Source organism: Podarcis liolepis (assembly GCF_965112155.1).
Source record: "Podarcis liolepis genome assembly, chromosome: 13".
NCBI classification, from domain to species: Eukaryota; Metazoa; Chordata; class Lepidosauria; order Squamata; family Lacertidae; genus Podarcis; species Podarcis liolepis.
Window position 1 is genome coordinate 42,241,977 of NC_139573.1, and position 18,295 is coordinate 42,260,271.

At 47.9% G+C, this 18,295-nt stretch overlaps 1 protein-coding gene across 8 annotated transcripts in view; it reads right to left on the bottom strand.

Annotated features, from left to right (window-relative positions):
- Positions 1 to 18,295, bottom strand: part of LOC310690468 (transcription initiation factor TFIID subunit 1) — a 50,757-nt gene that overhangs the window by 19,066 nt on the left and 13,396 nt on the right. For 4 of the 8 annotated variants that reach the window (XM_083469392.1, XM_083469388.1, XM_083469391.1 and 1 more), the window contains exons 10-26: positions 16,617 to 16,784; positions 15,238 to 15,365; positions 15,035 to 15,142; positions 13,592 to 13,765; positions 13,258 to 13,431; positions 13,059 to 13,163; positions 11,283 to 11,483; positions 10,433 to 10,574; positions 9,985 to 10,115; positions 7,563 to 7,643; positions 7,261 to 7,410; positions 6,292 to 6,411; positions 6,037 to 6,212; positions 4,085 to 4,326; positions 2,386 to 2,599; positions 1,622 to 1,787; positions 550 to 761 (exon numbers count right to left, since the gene is read on the bottom strand). In XM_083469392.1, coding sequence (XP_083325518.1) covers positions 550 to 761; positions 1,622 to 1,787; positions 2,386 to 2,599; positions 4,085 to 4,326; positions 6,037 to 6,212; positions 6,292 to 6,411; positions 7,261 to 7,410; positions 7,563 to 7,643; positions 9,985 to 10,115; positions 10,433 to 10,574; positions 11,283 to 11,483; positions 13,059 to 13,163; positions 13,258 to 13,431; positions 13,592 to 13,765; positions 15,035 to 15,142; positions 15,238 to 15,365; positions 16,617 to 16,784 — 2,692 coding nt within the window. Of the gene's footprint in view, positions 1 to 549; positions 762 to 1,621; positions 1,788 to 2,385; positions 2,600 to 4,084; positions 4,327 to 6,036; positions 6,213 to 6,291; positions 6,415 to 7,260; positions 7,411 to 7,562; positions 7,644 to 9,984; positions 10,116 to 10,432; positions 10,575 to 11,282; positions 11,484 to 13,058; positions 13,164 to 13,257; positions 13,432 to 13,591; positions 13,766 to 15,034; positions 15,143 to 15,237; positions 15,366 to 16,616; positions 16,785 to 18,295 lie in introns of all 8 variants that reach the window. The other 4 variants (XM_083469390.1, XM_083469386.1, XM_083469389.1 and 1 more) reach the window with 1 other exon arrangement.

The following is an 18,295-nucleotide window of genomic DNA, read 5'->3' on the forward strand; positions in this document are numbered from 1 at the left end:
ATGACCAGTAATGCTTCTGAATAAAAGGTAAGGTTAAGGGATCCCTGATCATTAGGTCCAGTCGTGGCCGACTCTGGGGCTCATCTCGCTTTATTGGCCGAGGGAGCCGGCGTACAGCTTCCGAGTCATGTGGCCAGCATGACTAAGCCGCTTCTGGCGAACCAGAGCGGCACACGGAAACGCCATTTACCTTTCCACCAGAGCAGTACCTATTTATCTACTTGCACTTTGACGTGCTTTCGAACTGCTAAGATGGCAGGAGCAGGGACCGAGCAATGGGAGCTCACCCCGTCGCGGGGATTCGAACCGCCGACCTTCTGATCGGCAAGTCCTAGGCTCTGTGGTTAAACCCACAGTGCCACCTGTGTCCCCTATGCTTCTGAATGCTAGTTGCTAAAGATCAGAGGAGGAGAGAAGTGCTCTTGCACTTGGGGGCTTCCCACAGACTTTTGGGTCCCGACTGTGAGATTAGGATGCTTGCACTAGATGGGCTATGGCCCTGATCCAGAAGACTCCCCTATCTGTGAGATGATGTCAAACGCCTCTCACCTCTCGATGAGCTGCTTCCCCAAGACGATCTTGGTCCCCTCCACTTTGATCAGCTCCTCGTTATCGTTGGGGATGACGGTCTTCTCCAGCTCCTCCTCCTGCTCCTCCGTCATGGCAACGGGGTTGGAGGGCGGAGCGTTGGTTTGGTAGTAGAGGGGGCAGAATTTGTTGGTCCGCATGTGGCCAATGGCCCCGCAAGCGCCACACTTTAACTGCAAGCGAAAGCAAAGGGGGGAGGGCTTAGCCCCAGAAGCAAAAAAAAAAAGGGGGGGGGGTTCTCAAGAGACACAGGCAAGGCTTTCATCAACTGCACCACCAGCAACACAGAAGCAGCTTAAAGCTAAATTGTGTACATACTAAGTTGCATAGCTGCAGAATCCAGATTTAGGGGGAGGAAATCCCAGATAGGTAGCCATGTAGCTAAAAAAATTAAAGAGTCCTGCAGCACACTTAAAGACTAACAAATTTATTATGCTGTCATCTTTTGTGGATTCAAGATCACCCTGTCCGTGGCATGGAGTTCTTAGCTGGGAGGTAGATAAAGGAGAGACTTTTAAGGTGGGAGCCGAATGGCAAGGAGATGCAAAAAAAACTAGTCTGTGATAAACTAGAGTTGAAACTTATTAAAATTTCTGCTTTCTTACTGCCAACTTTCACCTAATGCTTTTGACAAAGGGGGTTTGTGCCCACAAAATTTTATGCCTTAATAAAATGTGTTAGTCTTTAAGGTGCTACAGGCCTCTAATATTTTTTTAGTTGCATGGCTACCACTCTGGGATTATTTTTTATTAAAAAAAATTGATTCTGCAGCTATGCAATCTAAATTCAGTCTCTCAACAATGGCTGAATAAAACTGGGCTACACATTTCCTTCCTTGAAGAATTTATGCTGCTTCTACCAGGCTTGGAGGAGGGGACAAGAACAGGATAGCACCACCTGCTAAGGTCCGCAATCTGGTTTCTGAGATGCTTGCTTATTTTTCCTCCACAAACACAACAGCTGGACATTAAAATTTAAAGACCACAAGAAAAGGAGCCAGAGGCAGCCAAAGTTTTCAAGAGAGACAGCTTACCTTAAGGTCCGTCCGCTCCTTCATCTTCTTGGGCTTCTTCTCAGGAGGACCCTTCAGCTTCTCCTTCTCTTGGTTTCGTTTGAGCCGCCGCAGCTGCTCCTGGATCCGGCGCCTCTCTTTCCGCATCTCCTCCCGGTGCTGCTCGTCAAAGAGGGCAAACTTCCGGCTGGAAACACAAAGGCGAGGGACTTTGATGTTGCGGGACTCAAACTCCCATCATCCCAGACATTTGGCTCTGCCGGCAAGCCCTGATGGGAGCTGTGTATAGCCAGCAGCTTCCAGATGACCACAGGTTTCCCTGGCCTAACGGTAGGGCCGGCCACTAAGCATTAAAGCACACAGATAAACAAAAACTAGGCATATGGCTTTTCAGATGGTGCTGAACTACAGCTCCCATCATCCTTGACCACTAGCTATGCCCGCTAGGGCTGATGGGATTTGGAGTCCAACAACATCTGATGGGGCCACAGGTTCCTCGCCTCTGGAATACAACGTTGGCTGCTGCCCAATTTGATTCACTCTGACTGACTCCTTGTGCTGGTTCCATATTTTCTTATTTGCCATATCCCGCCCATGTGTATTTTAAAATATTTTTTTCCGCGTAGAAAAAGGCACAAAGGCAGGATGCAACTTTTTTTTAAAGGAACAAATATAAACACACTGCACGTTTTCTGGCCTCTCGCCGCTCTCCTTTGGCAAGGAGATTCCCACCCTACCAACATGTCACTCCCAAGAGGAAAGCAGCGTCTCTGGAATGCCCTTACATGAACTCGTCGTCCTTGGTTGTCCGTATCCTGCTGTAGGCATCGATGACTGCGGGCTTGCGGACCGTCTCGCACCTCACGTACTCTTTCCCGTCCTCGTCGCGGAAAGTGCGGTAGATTTTCAAGCGGCGGCCCGTGGCGGAGGAGTTCAGGCTGGTCACAGAAGCCGTGTCATCATCTTTGTGAGACCCTCCCAGGCTGCCAGGGGTGGAGGCTGCAAGGGAAAACACGGGCTGCATTGCCGAGGGGACAAGCCAAGGCGGTGAGCTCTCCATGGGGAAACCGAAATGCCTAGTGTCTCCAATATCCAATGGGAAGGGGCAAAGGCACTTCTCGGGACTGGACGTTTAGGAGAGAGCACATAGGAACTGCCACCTCCCCATTAAACCATGCACCTTTTAAGCAATGTGCACCCTAGGAGAGCACCTTCTCCCCAGCGCCAGCCTCCAAACCAGGTCGGGGGACAGCGGGAAGGCGCGCTGAGCCTCCCCGCTGTCCCCCGAGCTTGTGGGCTGCAGGCTGCTGCCCGCAAGCCTTGCAAGCCCGCAGGAACTTGGGAACTCCTGCCGGGCTCGCAAGGCTTGCGGACACCTGCACGAAGCACGGAGGGCGCCCGTGCTTCGGGCTGCAGGCTGCTGCCCGCAAGGCTTGCGAGCCCGCAGGAACTCCCGCCGGGCTTGCAAGGCTTGCGGATAGCTTCCTGAAGCCTGAAGAGCGAGAGGGGTCGGTGCGCACCGACCCCTCTCGCTCTCCAGGATTCAGCGAAAGCCTGCATTTGCCCCATAGGACGCACACACATTTCCCCTTCATTTCTGGAAGGGGGAAAGTGCGTCCTATAGGGCGAAAAATACGGTACATACACTTCAGGTCAGTCGGTCACGACTGGACCCAATGGTCAGGGGTCCCTTTACCTTTACCTCGGGTTACATACGCTTCAGGTTACATACACTTCAGGTTACAGACTCCGCTAACCCAGAAATAGTACCTCGGGTTAAGAACTTTGCTTGAGGATGAGAACAGAAATCGTGCTCCTGCAGCGCAGCAGCAGCAGGAGGCCCCATTAGCTAAAGTGGTGCTTCAGGTTAAGAACAGTTTCAGGTTAAGTACGGACCTCCGGAACAAATTAAGTACTTAACCCGAGGTACCACTATATATAGCTATAGCTATATCTGGACGTTGGTGGCCCTGTGGTCTAAACCACTGAACCTAGGGGTTGCCGATCAGAAGGTTGGTGGTTCAAATCCCCACAACAGGGTGGGCTCCTGTTGCTTGGTCCCAGCTCCTGCCAACCCAGCAGTTCAAAAGCACACTAGTGCAAGTATATAAATAGGTGCCACTGCAACGGGAAGGTAAACGGCATCTCCGTTTCGGCAGAAGCAGCTTAGTCATGCTGGCCACGTGACCTGGAAAAACTGTCTGCGGACAAACGTCGGCTTCCTCAGCCAGTAAAGCGAGATGAGCACCGCAACCCCAGAGTCGTCCGCGACTGGACTTAACTGTCAGGGGTCCTTTACCTTTACTTTATATCTGGACCACAACTCCCATCATCCCTGAGCATTGGGCCATACTGGCAAAGGATGCTGGGAGTTGGAGTCCAAGAACACCAGGAATGCCACAGCTGCTGCTGCATTAAGACTATAGCTGTAATCCCAGAGCTGCCCCCTATCTGGGGACTTTCCTGCCCCTGCCAGGCACTCACAGAGCCCTTTCTTGTCCTTCCTGTCTTTCTTGCCCCTCTCCTTCTCATTGATGCTGTCCTCCCCCATCAACATCCTCTGCAGTTCCTTCCGCTCCTGCTCCTCCCTCTCCCGCGACAGCTGGGAGCTGGTCTTCTTGTTCTGGAGCATGTTCTCAATGTTCTTCCCCATCTCCTCAAAGTCGCTGTCCTCCGCAGAGCTGCTGTCGGTGTCCGTGGATAAGATCTCCGTAGACTCTAGGACCCTGAAGAAGAAAACCACCACCGGGGTCAACCTCTTTGAGTTTGTAGGATGTAAGGCACTGGGCCGCAAACAGGGGGGTGGAAGCACAAACATCGCAGCGGCTTTCAAAGAGTCACAACCACAGAGCCCTGGCGACTCTCCTACACACACTAGGACACCGAAAGCGGCCTAAAGCATAGCCAGAACAGACACTTTGGCACCCTATTTGCAAAATTTAACAATTCCAAAATACAGGTGCGCCTTCACTTTTGCAAGAATGAATATACTGCCTTCGGCTGTACTTGAGGGTCGATTTCAAAAACTTCCACTGGAAAAACAGTTATGTCCATGTGGACACTGATTGAGTCAGTGGCTCACCTGCTTCTGGTCGGCACTCTTCGTAAAGATTTGAGGAGTGAGGTTATCACCCCTCTATTATTGTCCATGCTGGGTCATTCAACCATTGCTACTGTGTCCTTTCTTTTAAAAGACCAAGGCCCTGCTCAGCGGGGCCCCAGTCCTGCCACTCACCACCTGGCCTAGGGCCGGGCCTGACGGGCTCCATAAAGGACTGCTGCCGCTGCTGCTGGACAGGGAGGGCTCCGTTTTTGGTTTTTTGGTTTTAAATTGCTGTTATTTTTTACCTATGTCATTTTAAACTGTGATACTTTTGGTTTTAAATTGCTGTTATTTTTTACCTATGTCATTATTAATGCTGTATTCTTAGTTTTAGATTTTTATTTATGTGGAAATTGTTTTCCATTTGGTTGTGTATTTTTTATGTGGTTTGTTTATTGTTTATGACTTTTGTAATTAAGTAAATCTTGTCATGTTGAAAGCCGCCTTGAGCATTGTTTTTAACTGTGGAGAGGTGGCATACAAATAAAATGATGATGATGATGATCAGGCGTCAGCAAAAACTGCAAGGTTTTTAGTGGCGGCAATTAGAATAAGATCTATTATTATTGGCAGAAATGACTGGCAGAATCCGCGACCAGGGAGAAGAGTCGGTGGAGGAAGACTGGGAAAAATTTAAGGACTATTTGCAGAAGTACTGTAAAATTAAGGAAGGTTAAATTGACGTCTGATGGGAAATAAGTGGTATTGGTAAAAAGATTTCTAAGTAAATGTAAATAGGGATTGATAATTGGAAAATTGATATTCATAACAGGTTAACATCTTGAGTGAGGATAAATGCCAGAGGGTAAGGATTTGCTGAATTTAATATCTAAACTGGAATACAAAATGAGAGGTGTGAGGAGGTCAAGAAACTAGTGAAGGAAGTACAGGATTTGAAATTACTAATCTATTTCCTGTTTTGCTTTTTGGGTTTTTCTTTTTGTCCTTTTTACTTTTTTGTATTTTTATGTGTTTTGTTTTTTGTATTTTTATATTTTTGTAGTTGTTTCTTTATGTTTAAATGTTGGAATTTTTAATTATCTGTGAAACCTTAATAAATATTATTATAAAAAATATATATAGAATAAGATCTATTATTGGATTATTGATGTAAACCTCCCAAATGTATTGTGCATAGTTAAGTTTTTACCTCTTGTCTTCAGTACATTTTATTTTATTGCTGTGGGAAGTGGCTGGTGCAAATAAAACTTTTTCTGGTTCATAGCCAGGATACTGGTCCATCTATCTCAGAACTAACAGCACTGACTGGTAGAAGGATGGGCGGGGGAAGCATGGCAGAAAAGATCACGTGGTACAGGCCAAAGAAACTCACTTGTTCTGCAGGTCAAAGATGCGCTGGCACTCCTCCTTGTACCTCTCCTGGTGCTCCGCCACGGAGAAGCGGGACCCGCGGGCAAATTTGCTCATGGGGGTTTCACCCGAGCGAGCCTGCTCCGTGGACATGGTGCGCACGACGTCAATCACCTCCCAGCGCGAGAGCTTCTTGATCTGCAAGGAGAGATTGGCTGAGTGCAAGAGGACGCCGAGCGGAGGCTCCGGGCACAAGCCTGAGACAGCACCTACTCACCTCCTCCTCGGGAACGCCAAACTTGCGCAAAAGCTGCTTGGCGTTTTTGAGCGACAGGCGCCGCAGGTCCGCGTCCGTCCCGGTCACCGTCTTCTTTACCGGCTGGGGCTCCTTGTCGTCCTGCTTGAAGAAGGAGAGGGAGAGCAGGATTCTTCCTGTCAGAGTCCCATCCAGTTACCCTCCCACTTACCAGGCCTGGGAAAAGAGCTTGGGGAAGGAAACGTGCTTCGGGCCTAATAATAATAAATTTTATTTATACCCCAGCCTCCCCAGCCAAGACTGGGCTCATGGCAGCTAACAACCCATATAAAAATGAATTGATTGAAATACAACTTTAAAACAAGATTAAAATACAACATTAAAACATTAAAATTAAAATGCAGCCTCATTTCAATGGAAACTCAGCCACCTTCAATGGAAACTAGCCACCTCCTTAACCTTAAAGGTAAAGGGACCCCTGACCATTAGTCCAGTCGTGACCGACTCTGGGGTTGCGGCACTCATCTCGCTTTATTGGCCAAGGGAGCCGGCGTACAGCTTCTGGGTCATGTGGCCGGCATGACTAAGCCGCTTCTGGCGAACCAGAGCAGCGCACGGAAACACCGTTTACCTTCCCGCTGGAGCGGTACCTATTTATCTATTTGCACTTTGACATGCTTTCGAACTGCTAGGTTGGCAGGAGGAGGGACTGAGAAACGGGAGCTCACCCCGCCGTGAGGATTCGAACCGCTGACCTTCTGATCGGCAAGTCCTAGGCTCTGTGGTTTAACCCACAGCGCCACCCGTGTCCCTCATAACCTTATCTAACCCCTAACTACCTCAGGGGGCAGAATAGGAAAGCTCATTTTCTTCTCCCTTCCTCGCCGGCAAGTAAGAGGAGGAAGCAACCAAAAGAGGAGACTCCTAAGCGCCTGCCTCACAACCATGGGCCCTTGCTCCACACTTTTCTAACCTGGCCCTTCCACTTACTTTCTGCTGCGTTGGCTTGTTTGGGATCTTCACATAGGAGAAGCCTTCTCCGCATCCTGTAGGGTCTGCCACTCCCGTCACTTCCAAGAGACACTTCCCCTTCATGGCTGCAATGAAGGCCCGTGTGGTGTTCCAGGGAGCTGTGCGGACCTGAGAGGAAGAGGCGGGGAAGCCATTGTCACTCCAGGCCTGGGCAGCCGAGGCCGTGAGAAGATATTATCTCCACCTGAGAACATTTACGACTTCCCCAGTGGCCTAGCACCCGCAGGCCCCTATTGCACCCTGGATACCGCCAGTTGTACCTCATCATCTATCTTCATCTGGAAGTCCTCCTCGTTTTCCTCTTCTGGGGCAAAGAAGGATTTCTCTCCATAACCTGCGTCCTGAGGAAAGAGATGGTTAGGAAGCAATTTTTTGAGTCACGTGGGACATACCAGATGAATGTCAGGAGTTGGAGTCAAGTGTAGGTCAGCAATTTAAAAAAAACAAAACCACTCTGTCTGTGCAGTTAACTCTTCAAAGAAACCAAAACAGCGCAGGCCTTGTGGTCCCAGTAAGACTGGATCTAGGCACATGAAAGAAGCTTTTCACTTAAATGCATTGTAGACTCATACAGGGAAATCTGGGAGGGAAAGACGGGACTCCACAACACCATCTGGTGTCACAGTGTTCTATCGCATATACAATGCATATAAAACACTTTCTTTGCCAGTCTAGCTGAATCCCAGGTCTTAATCCAATGAGGCAGTCGCAAGTCCCTGCCTTCCCGCCACCTCTCCAGCGTCTTTCCCAAACTGCCTCTGCGTACAACCAATTTCTGCTCTCTTCTTTTCATTTCTCTGCATGTTTTGGGGGAAGAGGAGCTGGTTGCGGCAGGAGGGGGAGACTCCCTGGCTTCTTCAGCAACTTGCCTCTACAATGCTTCTCGTCCCGCTCCTCAACAAACTGTCTCTGACCTGCTCTCTGCCCCACCTTCTTCCTTCTCACTAAACTCGCTTGCCTCTTCCAGTTTCCAACACCTCCTCCTCCTCCTCCCTGGCCACTCACTGTCGCCCCACCACCATTCCCCTGGTTCTGAGCCTTCTTTCCCTTGGGGGCTCAAAAAGTAGTGAGCAGGATGATGATGCAGGATATAAAGATAACATGGCATTAGTGACTTAGCGGAAAGGAGCATGAAAATAACTGAACTATAAGAACAAAGGTGAAATTTGAATAATATTATGTCAAGCTTAAATATCTAAATATTTGATAACAAAGGGTAAAACTGGAGACATAATAGTCGAAACGTACAATTTAAAACAAGTTTTGAGAGAAGGAGAAGTATTGCTGAACATGATTTTGTAAATGGGAACACAGAAAAGGGAGATGTGAGGGAGTCAGAAAAGAGGGTCATGGAAATTTGGTTTATGAAGTCTAACTATGTTTTATGTCTTTCATATGATTTTTTGTCGGTTGTCCTTTTTTTTTGGTATGTATTTTCTCATTTTGGTGATGGTGTCTTTTATTGTTTTTGGGTTGAGTATGTGTATGGTGTTATATTGTTTAAAACCTTTAATAAATATTTTATAAAAAAACAAATCAAGTAAATATAAATAGTTAAGTAACTGAAAAAACAACAACAAAGTAGTGCCACACACACACACACACACACACACACACCCCCCTTGCATCCAGTCAGTCCACGACACTCCAGGGCGGACATTTGAGGACACAGGATCATCTACCCCCTTGGGCTAGTCTACTTAACACGAAATTTATTTACCATATTGGCCTGAATATAAGCCACACTTTTTTCCCCCAAATTCCAATCGTGAAAAGTTAAAAGTGCAACTTATATTTGCGACCTTAAGCCACCGGCAAAGCGGCGCGACTCCCACCCCCTCAGGAAGCAGCCCAGGAGCATGAGGCAAACGGCGCCCACCCGCCGCTCCCAAGCCTCTAAATTTTAAAGGTGTGGCTTATTTACGGGTGCAGCTTATATTCAGGCCAATACGGTATTGTTTATTTAGGATGCATTTAAGGTTTATTTGTTTACTGAAATTATATCCCCCTTTTTTTTCTCCAAAGAGCTCACAACAGCCCTGTGAGGTAGGTTAGGCTGAGAGGCAGTGACCGGCCCAAGGTCACCTTAGCGAGCTGCATGGCTGAGATGGGGATTTGAACCCCCGTCTCCCAGGTCCTAGTCTGACATTCTGACCACTGCGCCACCACTGACCAGGTTCTGCAACATATACTGTACTTTTCTGTGTATAAGACACCCCCATGAATAAGACGCCCCTATTTTGGGGGACTCAAATTTAAGAAAATGGGGGGAGATGGCTCTGAGTTGTTGAGCTTTTTTTAGGGGGGAGTGCCAAAAATCGCTCAACCGCATGCGGCGCAAAATCCGCCTCTCATCTGTCCCCTTGCCAACAGAAGCTGCCAATCGTCCGCCCAATTGCCACAGCGTCACCCAATCAACACCAGCCCTTGACACAGCAACCAATCAAACGTCAACCCTATGCGCTATCCATGTATAAGACGACCCCCACTTTTTAGCATAGTTTTTAAAAGAAAAAAACCTAGTCTTGTACACAGAAAAGTACGGTCCTTTGCCTTTATGATTCTCCCACTGGTGGAAACTGCCAGGAGGAAGATGGCCTTGCAGTTCTCAAAATACCTTGCAAAGCGCAAAAGCAAGCGACCAACAAGGACTGGGGAAATTCACAAAAGGCATAGGCTCACCTTCAAGCGCTGCTCAGCAGAGATCATGCTGTAATAGGCACAGCACTGCTCCGGAGACACCATCGCTCTGATCTCCTCTTCGGTGGGGAGTCGGAAATCTGGCTTTAGAACCCACCAGTTCGAGTCCATCCCTGAAAAAGGCAGGGGTCCCCAATAAGCCAGGCTAGGCAATATTCCCTCCCTCCTCTCATAGTCCCAAGAGCAGGACCAGCAAGCAGACGACATTTCAGACGTGGGAAGTGTCGGAAGGCATTCCAGTTACAGCACTCGTGGCCTGATCCTTTTAACTGGAGATGGCAGAGACAAATCACAGGACCTTCTGCTGGCAACGAAGGTGCTCTAACACCAAGCTGTGGCCCCTTCTCAGAAAAACGATGCTACGCTCAGCGACTGGCCACCTCGGCAGAACGGGGCACCTGCATGACACCGCGAAGTGAGCAAAGCCTACCTGTGCGCTTGAAGTCGGCGCAGAGCTTCAGCCGCTTGCGGATGCTGCTCTCCGAGTGGGAAGGAAAGGCCTTCTTAATATCCTCCATGCGGATCCTTCGGGGCCGGTCTCTGCTCTTCCAGAACAGGCGATAGATGAAGACCTGGCAAGGAAGCCCAAGGAACAGTATGAGTTACAAGCAGGGGCGTAGTGTGAAGGGGTGCCAGTAGGGGGCGTGGACCAGGCAGCCCAGCCTGGTGCTCCTCTCTGCTCACCAAGAGCTGGGTTAAACCACAGAGCCTAGGACTTGCCGATCAGAAGGTCAGTGGTTCAAATCCCCACGACGGGGTGAACTCCCGTTGCTCGGTCCCTGCTCCTGCCAACCTAGCAGTTCGAAAGCACGTCAAAGTGCAAATAGATAAATAGGTACCACTCCAGCAGGAAGGTAAATGGCGTTTCCGTGCGCTGTTCTGGTTCGCCAGAAGCAGCTTAGTCATGCTGGTCACATGACCCGGAAGCCAATAAAGCGAGATGAGCGCCGCAACCCTAGAGTCGGTCACGACTGGACCTAATGGTCAGGGGTCCCTTTACCTTTACCTAATGACTTTTTTAAGACAACAACAACAGTAGTCTCTAGCAAGTGAGCCAAACTGCAAGAGAGGACAAGTACTCTGAGGTTACTAGCCAACCTGAGCTGATCCCTTTCTGATCTCAAGTATGAAGACCTTTTTTTAAGGTGCACTCTTGCACAGACCCATGTCTCACAGCTGAGACAACACCAGTTGTATGTGCTAAGCAACTTGCTAATTTTTTTTTCCTCTTCCCTGAGCTTGTCGTAGAGATAATTTACACAAACCACAAAAAAACAAACCTGTAGAAAGTCTCGGATGTGAGTATTGGCCCGTTTAGAGTTGGGTCCAGGAACTTCAAAGAGAGGACATTCTTGTCCAACCACAAATATATCCACCAGCTCCCGGATGTAATAAGCTTGTCGCGTCCGGATAACTAAGAAGTCTGTTTCAGGCATCTTGTGAAGGTAGATCGGAGCCCGGAAGAGATTGTTTTCAAATGCCTGACGAAAGAAAAAGGGGCCACCTTTTGGTCAGCAGAGGAAGAAAAGAAATCTGGCATAACCTTACAGGCCAGTTTTAGTCCTTGAGATGCACTGGGATTATCCACCAAACCCAAGAGACAGTCGAGATAACACAGCAGGCTCAAAGATGGGCAAGCACCACAAAAATATTTATACGCCAGAGTCTGAAGCTTGCAACACACACAGCAAGTCATTTTCCATTCCCCAAAGGTGACTGATGTGCAAGAAAAAAAATTGAAAGCGAAAGAACTGGTTGCTTGCCTGCATATGTTTTAAGTATACTCCCTGAAGCTACGGACCAGGTGGAGTACTGGATACAGCCCATGGAAGAGTCTGCCATGAACTGGAATGCCTTAATCAAGTTGTTTTGCCACCCCCAGCCTCTGGCCTCTGCTGGTAGCTTGGGTAAGAAGCACCCACGCTCAAGACACAAACTCCCTAGCCGTGACGGAGTTGTCCATCACAACTTTACTTGCCAGGACCGAGGCTTCATGTAAGCATCTGAGCCAATTGGCAGTATACACTCCTGCCTCCTTTAGGGGTCTTCCGAAAGCTGCATTGTTTAGATAGGACTTTACATTTATTTATTTTTAACCTATCAGTATTTGCTTTTTTTTTAAAAAAAAAAGTTTTTGCCCGACACTTTTCCTGATTTTATTATAATCTTGTATTTTGCATACTGCTCTTGTTATACTTTCAGGAAATGTGGATTATTAATATTGCAATAAATAAGCAAATGAATTTTGGATAGCTTCGTTGGTACCGCATGAGGCTCTTAAATCGCAGGGTTGTGGGTTCAAGCCGCACACTGGGCAGAACGGTCTCAGCCCAGTATACCTGAAGGAGCATCTCCACCCCCATCATTCAACAGAGGTCCAGCTCCGAGGGCCTTCTGGTGGCTCTCTCCCTGCAAGAAGTGAAGCTACAGGGAAGGCCCAGGCAGAGGGCCTTCTTGGTAGTGGCACCCACCCTGTGTAATGCCCTCCCATCAGATGTCAAAGGAATAAACAACTATCTGACTTTTAGAAAACATCTAAAGGCAGCCCTGTTTAAGGAAGTTTTCAATGTTTGATGTTTTATTGGGTTTTTAATATTCTGTTGGGAGCTGCCCCGATGGGAGGGGTATAAATTATTCTCATCATCGTCGTCGTCAGATTTCCGCATTGCAGGAGTTGGGACTAGACAACCCTCGTGGTCCTTTCCAACTCTACAATCCTATGATTCTATGAATTAATATTGCTGCTGCACACGAAATGCCTTCATTGGGAAAGAGAGATGGGCAGACGTTAGAAAGGCCACCTGCCCAAGCAATTGCAGCTGGTGGTACCGTATTTTTTGCACCATAACACTCACTTTTTTCCTCCTAGAAAGTAAGGGGAAATGTCTGTGTGTGTTATGGAGGAAATGCCTATGGGTGGCATGCCTACAGATTTTCCTCCTCTATAAACTACGTGCGTGTTATGGTCGGGTGCGTGTTATAGAGCGAAAAATACGGTAATTCAAAGCACACACCAACTCCATCCCCGCGCCCCCTGTAAAAGTCAAATCTCTCACCTGGAGCAGCTGGCCCGGATGAAGAGAGCCCAAGAACGGGGAGGTGTGGCAGTACACCGTCTCTCCGTATTTACAGTCTGGGGCACCAGGATCCTTGCCCGGTTTCTGCCAGGAAGGAAGGAAGACAGGGTTAAGTCAGAAGGGCAGGTTCAGATTGCAGAAGCTCAAAACCCCGGCAGCCAAACCCCAGCGCACTCACCCGCTTGTAGTAGTTCTTGATCTTGGTTGCCATGCCGACCTGCATCATCAAGGGGGCGTTCTCCTCACTGTACTCGGCCAGGATGAGGTCGCCGTCCTTGCCAGTGAGGTCGGCTGGGGTGCGCATGAAGAACATCTCCCCGCCGCCAGACGCTTGCCGCTCTTGTTCTCTCATCTGGGCGCGAAGCAAGGAGGAGGTTTGTCAAGAGAGCAAAAGACAACGGAAACCCACACGCCAAGCGGCGGATCCCAGGAAGAGCAGGGAAGCCCCTCAAAGTGAAGAGCAGCCAAGGTTGCAGATGTCAAATCAGAACCAGGAAGTGAGAGGGCCTCACCTTGGCTTTCTTCTTTATGTGCTTCAGCAGCGGCTGCACCGGATGAGGGCCGGGCTGGGAAATGGTCCCAAAGGAGTATTTCTTCAGGGGAGGCCGGTGAGCCTGGCGCAGCTTCATGGGGCCCATGTGGGTGGGGAAGAAGGGCTGCCGGAGCTCCACCGCAGGGATGGAGTGCTGCACCAAAAAAAAGCACATGTGCGCCATCACTCGAGGGGCACAAAAATCAGGACGCACATTACCGCCAGACACAGGGACACCTCCCCATCCCAGAACAGGGAAATCCTGGGTCACAGGAAGAGAAGGGGCTGAGGGATGTGTCCGCCCAAAGGACCTGCTGCTATCTTTTTATTATTATTATTATTCTTAAAGATTTTCTTGATTTACAAAAGTGTTTGCAATGTCTCTCTCTCTCGTATTTTTTTTCCATGTAACATTTTAACCAATCAGTTTCATTTGTCGAGACATTAGGAAGAAAAGGGGGAAAGAGGTGGAGGGGGGGTGGGGTCGGGTGGCAATGTTTCTATTTTACTTACTATATGTAGGGTTTGGTGTCAGTGTTGCTTGTGCAGGTTCTTTGCTGTTCACTTGTGTTCCTTTGGTGGTGAGAGAGGTTGGGGTTGGCCTATAGTGTGGTTATTCATTTGTGGTTGGCTGTGGTGATCTTTGTTTTCGTGTGTGAGTGGGGTGGGTGGGTGTTTTGGATCAGGTTAGCCATACTGATTTGTATGCTGTTGGTGGATTTTTGTCGTTGTCTTGTTGGGCTGTGTATGTGATAAAAGTGAGCCATACCGGGGTGAAGTCGTCTACTTCTATTTGTCTCCGTGTCAGTTTCAGTTTATTGGTTAATTTTTCTAGTAGGGCTGTTTCCCATACTATTTGGTACCATTGGTCCATGCTTACTCCTGACAGGTCTGTCTAGTGTCTGGCTATGATGCTTCTGGCTGCTGAAAGTAGGTGGGTTATGAGTTCTTTGTGGTGTAAGTGGGCATTATTGTCTTGGAAGATGTTTAGTAAGGTCAATTCTGGGGTGATTTCTAGTACTTGCTTGGTTATTTTGCTTATTTCTTGTATGGTTGTTGTCCAGAATAGTTGGATTTTGGGGCACTCCCACCACATGTGGAGGTATGTGCCTGTGGAGGTGCACCGTCTCCAGCATTTTGGTGAGGTTCCTGGGCGTATTAGCGCTAGTTTTCTTGGTGTTAGGTACCACGGACCTGCTGCTTTCTATAGCATGCAAAGCTTTGGGAAGAGGCCCTGCAAACTTCCAACCGAAAGCTGGGTCACCAGTTATACCTGCACAGGGCGCCTTGCCCTACGATGAAGGCAGGGAACACCATTCAATGGCACATGGTTCTCAGAATGATGGAATTCTACAGGAGATTGCATTTTGCATACTTAAATGCACACACAGAGCTGGAGAGTGTTACCCCTACTGGTTCTAACCTGGATGATGTTGCCTCCAAAGGTTCCACGAAGCCCCTGCTGTTTTGGATAGTAAAATTCGTCATTTGAGAGGTTCCAGGGATCCTTCACCTCCGGTTGAGACATATTCTAGAGTTGCAACACAGGGAAGCAAGAGTCGGAATTTGTCTACTGTTCATCATTCTGGGGGGGGGGGGAGAGACACCTCAGCCATTCCCACAAACCTGCTGAGTCTCTTCCTTAATGACCCCTGTCTTGCCCAGGAGAATCCGGCTCTTCTTTAGAGAAGACTCTTTCTTGCTCTCTTTGGAAGGAGAGTTCAACGTCATCTCTTCCTTCTCATCAGGAATTTCTAGGAAGGAACATACAAGAGAATGGATTCTGAATGCTTGCCTGCAGATATCTGCAGCACCACTTCAAATACATAAAAGAACTCCAGTGGTGGTCAGGTGTCTTTGTCATCTCAATGTCTGACAGTGTTCACTGCTGGAAGATAAAAGTACTGTCCATTTTAGCTGTCTGTCAGCTCCTCTGTTCTGGAGGCAGCTGATACCAGTGGGGACAGTACTGTGCTTCTTTGAGAGTGTGCTAAGCGGTCAATATCCTGCTCAGTGCTAGACTAGAAGCTTACACAAATGGTCAACATGCAATGGCTTGAATTTCTGTGGTAGATTTATTTACCATGTATTATTCTCTTATGGACCTTGTTATCCTTCTTACCTTTCATTTGAGCACCTGATTAGCTTAGAGATAGCAAGGCTCCTTATTTTTCTCTTAAGTAACACTTTGACATAAATGTCAACACAGTCAAATGAATGTATTACACCTGTTTTTATAAAGCAAATGAGTTTTTAGCCGAAAATGTAATTTAAAAGGATATTTCCATTTCAGAAAAAAAAATACATAAAAGAAACCCATTTGAATGCAGGGCTTATAATCATCAATCTCGTTTAGGTACCTATTTGGACATGAAACTATTTATAGTAACCTATGATTTTAAACCGGGATTGATGGAATATTCTTTCTTTTAATGCCATTTAACAGTATTTTTATTCTGTTACATTTGCAAAATTATTATTTTTTAAATGGCCTGATTTTTTAAAAACAGCCATTAAACTTAAAACTATCAGAGATTATGGGGATTTTTAAGCCTGGGGCAACGGTTCCTCCCTATGGGATCTTTTATATAACAGGTTACCTCACTCCCTACTTCTGCAATTTAAGCCCCACTGCTCATTACAGTATAGAAATAGCTACAGTGCAAATTTAAATAAGGGGGGGAGGCAGTTAACTGTCATGGTTGCTGCAAAAGAACCTTGGCAATTACAGTTTACTGAAAGTTCTGTAAGAGATCCTCAGGCTCCTCATATTAACTACAATTCCCAGAATTCATTAGGAGAGGTAGTTTCCTGGGAGATAGAAAAAGCACGAGCTTCACCGCCCTTGGACAGGTGGTTGCTGAGGAAAATATTTCCCTCAGCCCACCTAAATTTTTCACCTTGAAGCCCAGTTACAAAATCACCATGCTTCAGAAAGCCAGAGATCTTTTCTCTCCAACCACTAGTAGGCCCAAAGGGAAAGCACAATGGTTCTGTGGACATACCCAGGATTATATTTTCATCATTTGGGTCAAGGGTCAGAACGGGTGGGGTCAAGACTTTCTCCATCGCCTCGTCATCCCAGATGATGTTGTCCTCCCAGCGGCCATAAACCAGTTCTTCGTTGTCAATGGGGAAAATAGAATACCACGGCTTGTCTTCATCCAGAGATGCTGCAACAACACAACATACGACACATCTCTCTATTTCTAGAGTACTAGGATACTGTCAAGTTCCTCTTCCCCCAAACGAGGCCTGCCACCCTCTCCAAAAGGCAGACCCTATCCCACAGAGTACCACCAGAAGAGACCAACTCCAGACTCTGCCATTACGAGACAAGGAGGAAGAGCACATTGTCAATGGAGAATGGCTCCAGGTGAAGATCTTGTGTGGAATCAATGCTGCTCGTTGAACACAAGGTTTTTGCACCGTCCGCAAGACATAGGTAAAGGTAAAGGGACCCTTGACCGGTAGGTCCAGTCGCGGACGACTCTGGGGTTGCAGCGCTCATCTCGCTTTACTGGCCGAGGGAGCCGGCGTAGCGCTTCCGGGTCACGTGGCCAGCATGACTAAGCCCTTTCTGGCGAACCAGAGCAGCGCACGGAAACGCCGTTTACCTTCCCACTGGAGCGGTACCTATTTATCTACTTGTACTTTGACGTGCTTTCGAACTGCTAGGTTGGCAGGAGCAGGGACCGAGCAACAGGAGCTCACCCCGTTGCAGGGATTCGAACCGCCAACCTTCTGATCGGCAAGTCCTAGGATCTGTGGTTTAACCCACAGCGCCACCCGCATCCCTCCTTAACCCTTGTATACCCCTCCCCATTCAGTAGCAGTAAAGCTGTGCTGGATGAAATACAATTGCCTTTGGTCTATTTTGTGGGGATCCTGCAACGTGTTAAAGTTTTTACTCTGTTAACTATACATTGGGATTCAACTCTGGATCAATATATGAATAGAATTCCATATATGAGTAGAATTCCCTACTTCTGCTTGTTCCTCACCAGAGCAAACCCTTGCCATCTTTTTCCTGGAAGCCCATAGGGCTCAGGTGCTCCCATTTGCACCGACTGTGCCACCTGCTAACTTAAGGCACGCTGGACTTTAAGCCACTCAATGCCAAGGCGCTGCTCTTTCAAGGCCTCCTATGAAAAGCCCTTGTAGACCAGGCCAACGGCTCATCTAGTCCCATATTGTATTCTCACAGTGGCCAGCCAGAAGTCCACATGCAGGACATGAGGACAGCGGCAAGCCCCTCTGCTGCTGCTTCCAGCAACGGGTATTCAGAAGAATACTGCCTCCAATGGTGAACATGGCCATCTGGGTTAGGAGCCTTTGACAATCTAACCCTCCATAGATTTGTCGAATCCTGTGCACATTTCCCTTAATGGTCAATAAAATTATTATACTTAACCAACTATTTGAAGAAAGTAGGTCATGCAGCCACTAGTGAGTGAACACAGTAACTACAGAGATTGAGGTTATGATTCTATACATTCTTTGTTGTTGTTTAGTCATTTAGTCGTGTCCGACTCTTCGTGACCCCATGGACCACAGCACACCAGGCACTCCTGTCTTCCTTTTATATGCCTTTTGTCTTTGTCCATGGAGTTTTCTTGGCAGGGATACTGGAGTGGCTTGCCGGTTCCTGCTCCAGGTGGATCACGTTTGGTCAATACTCTCC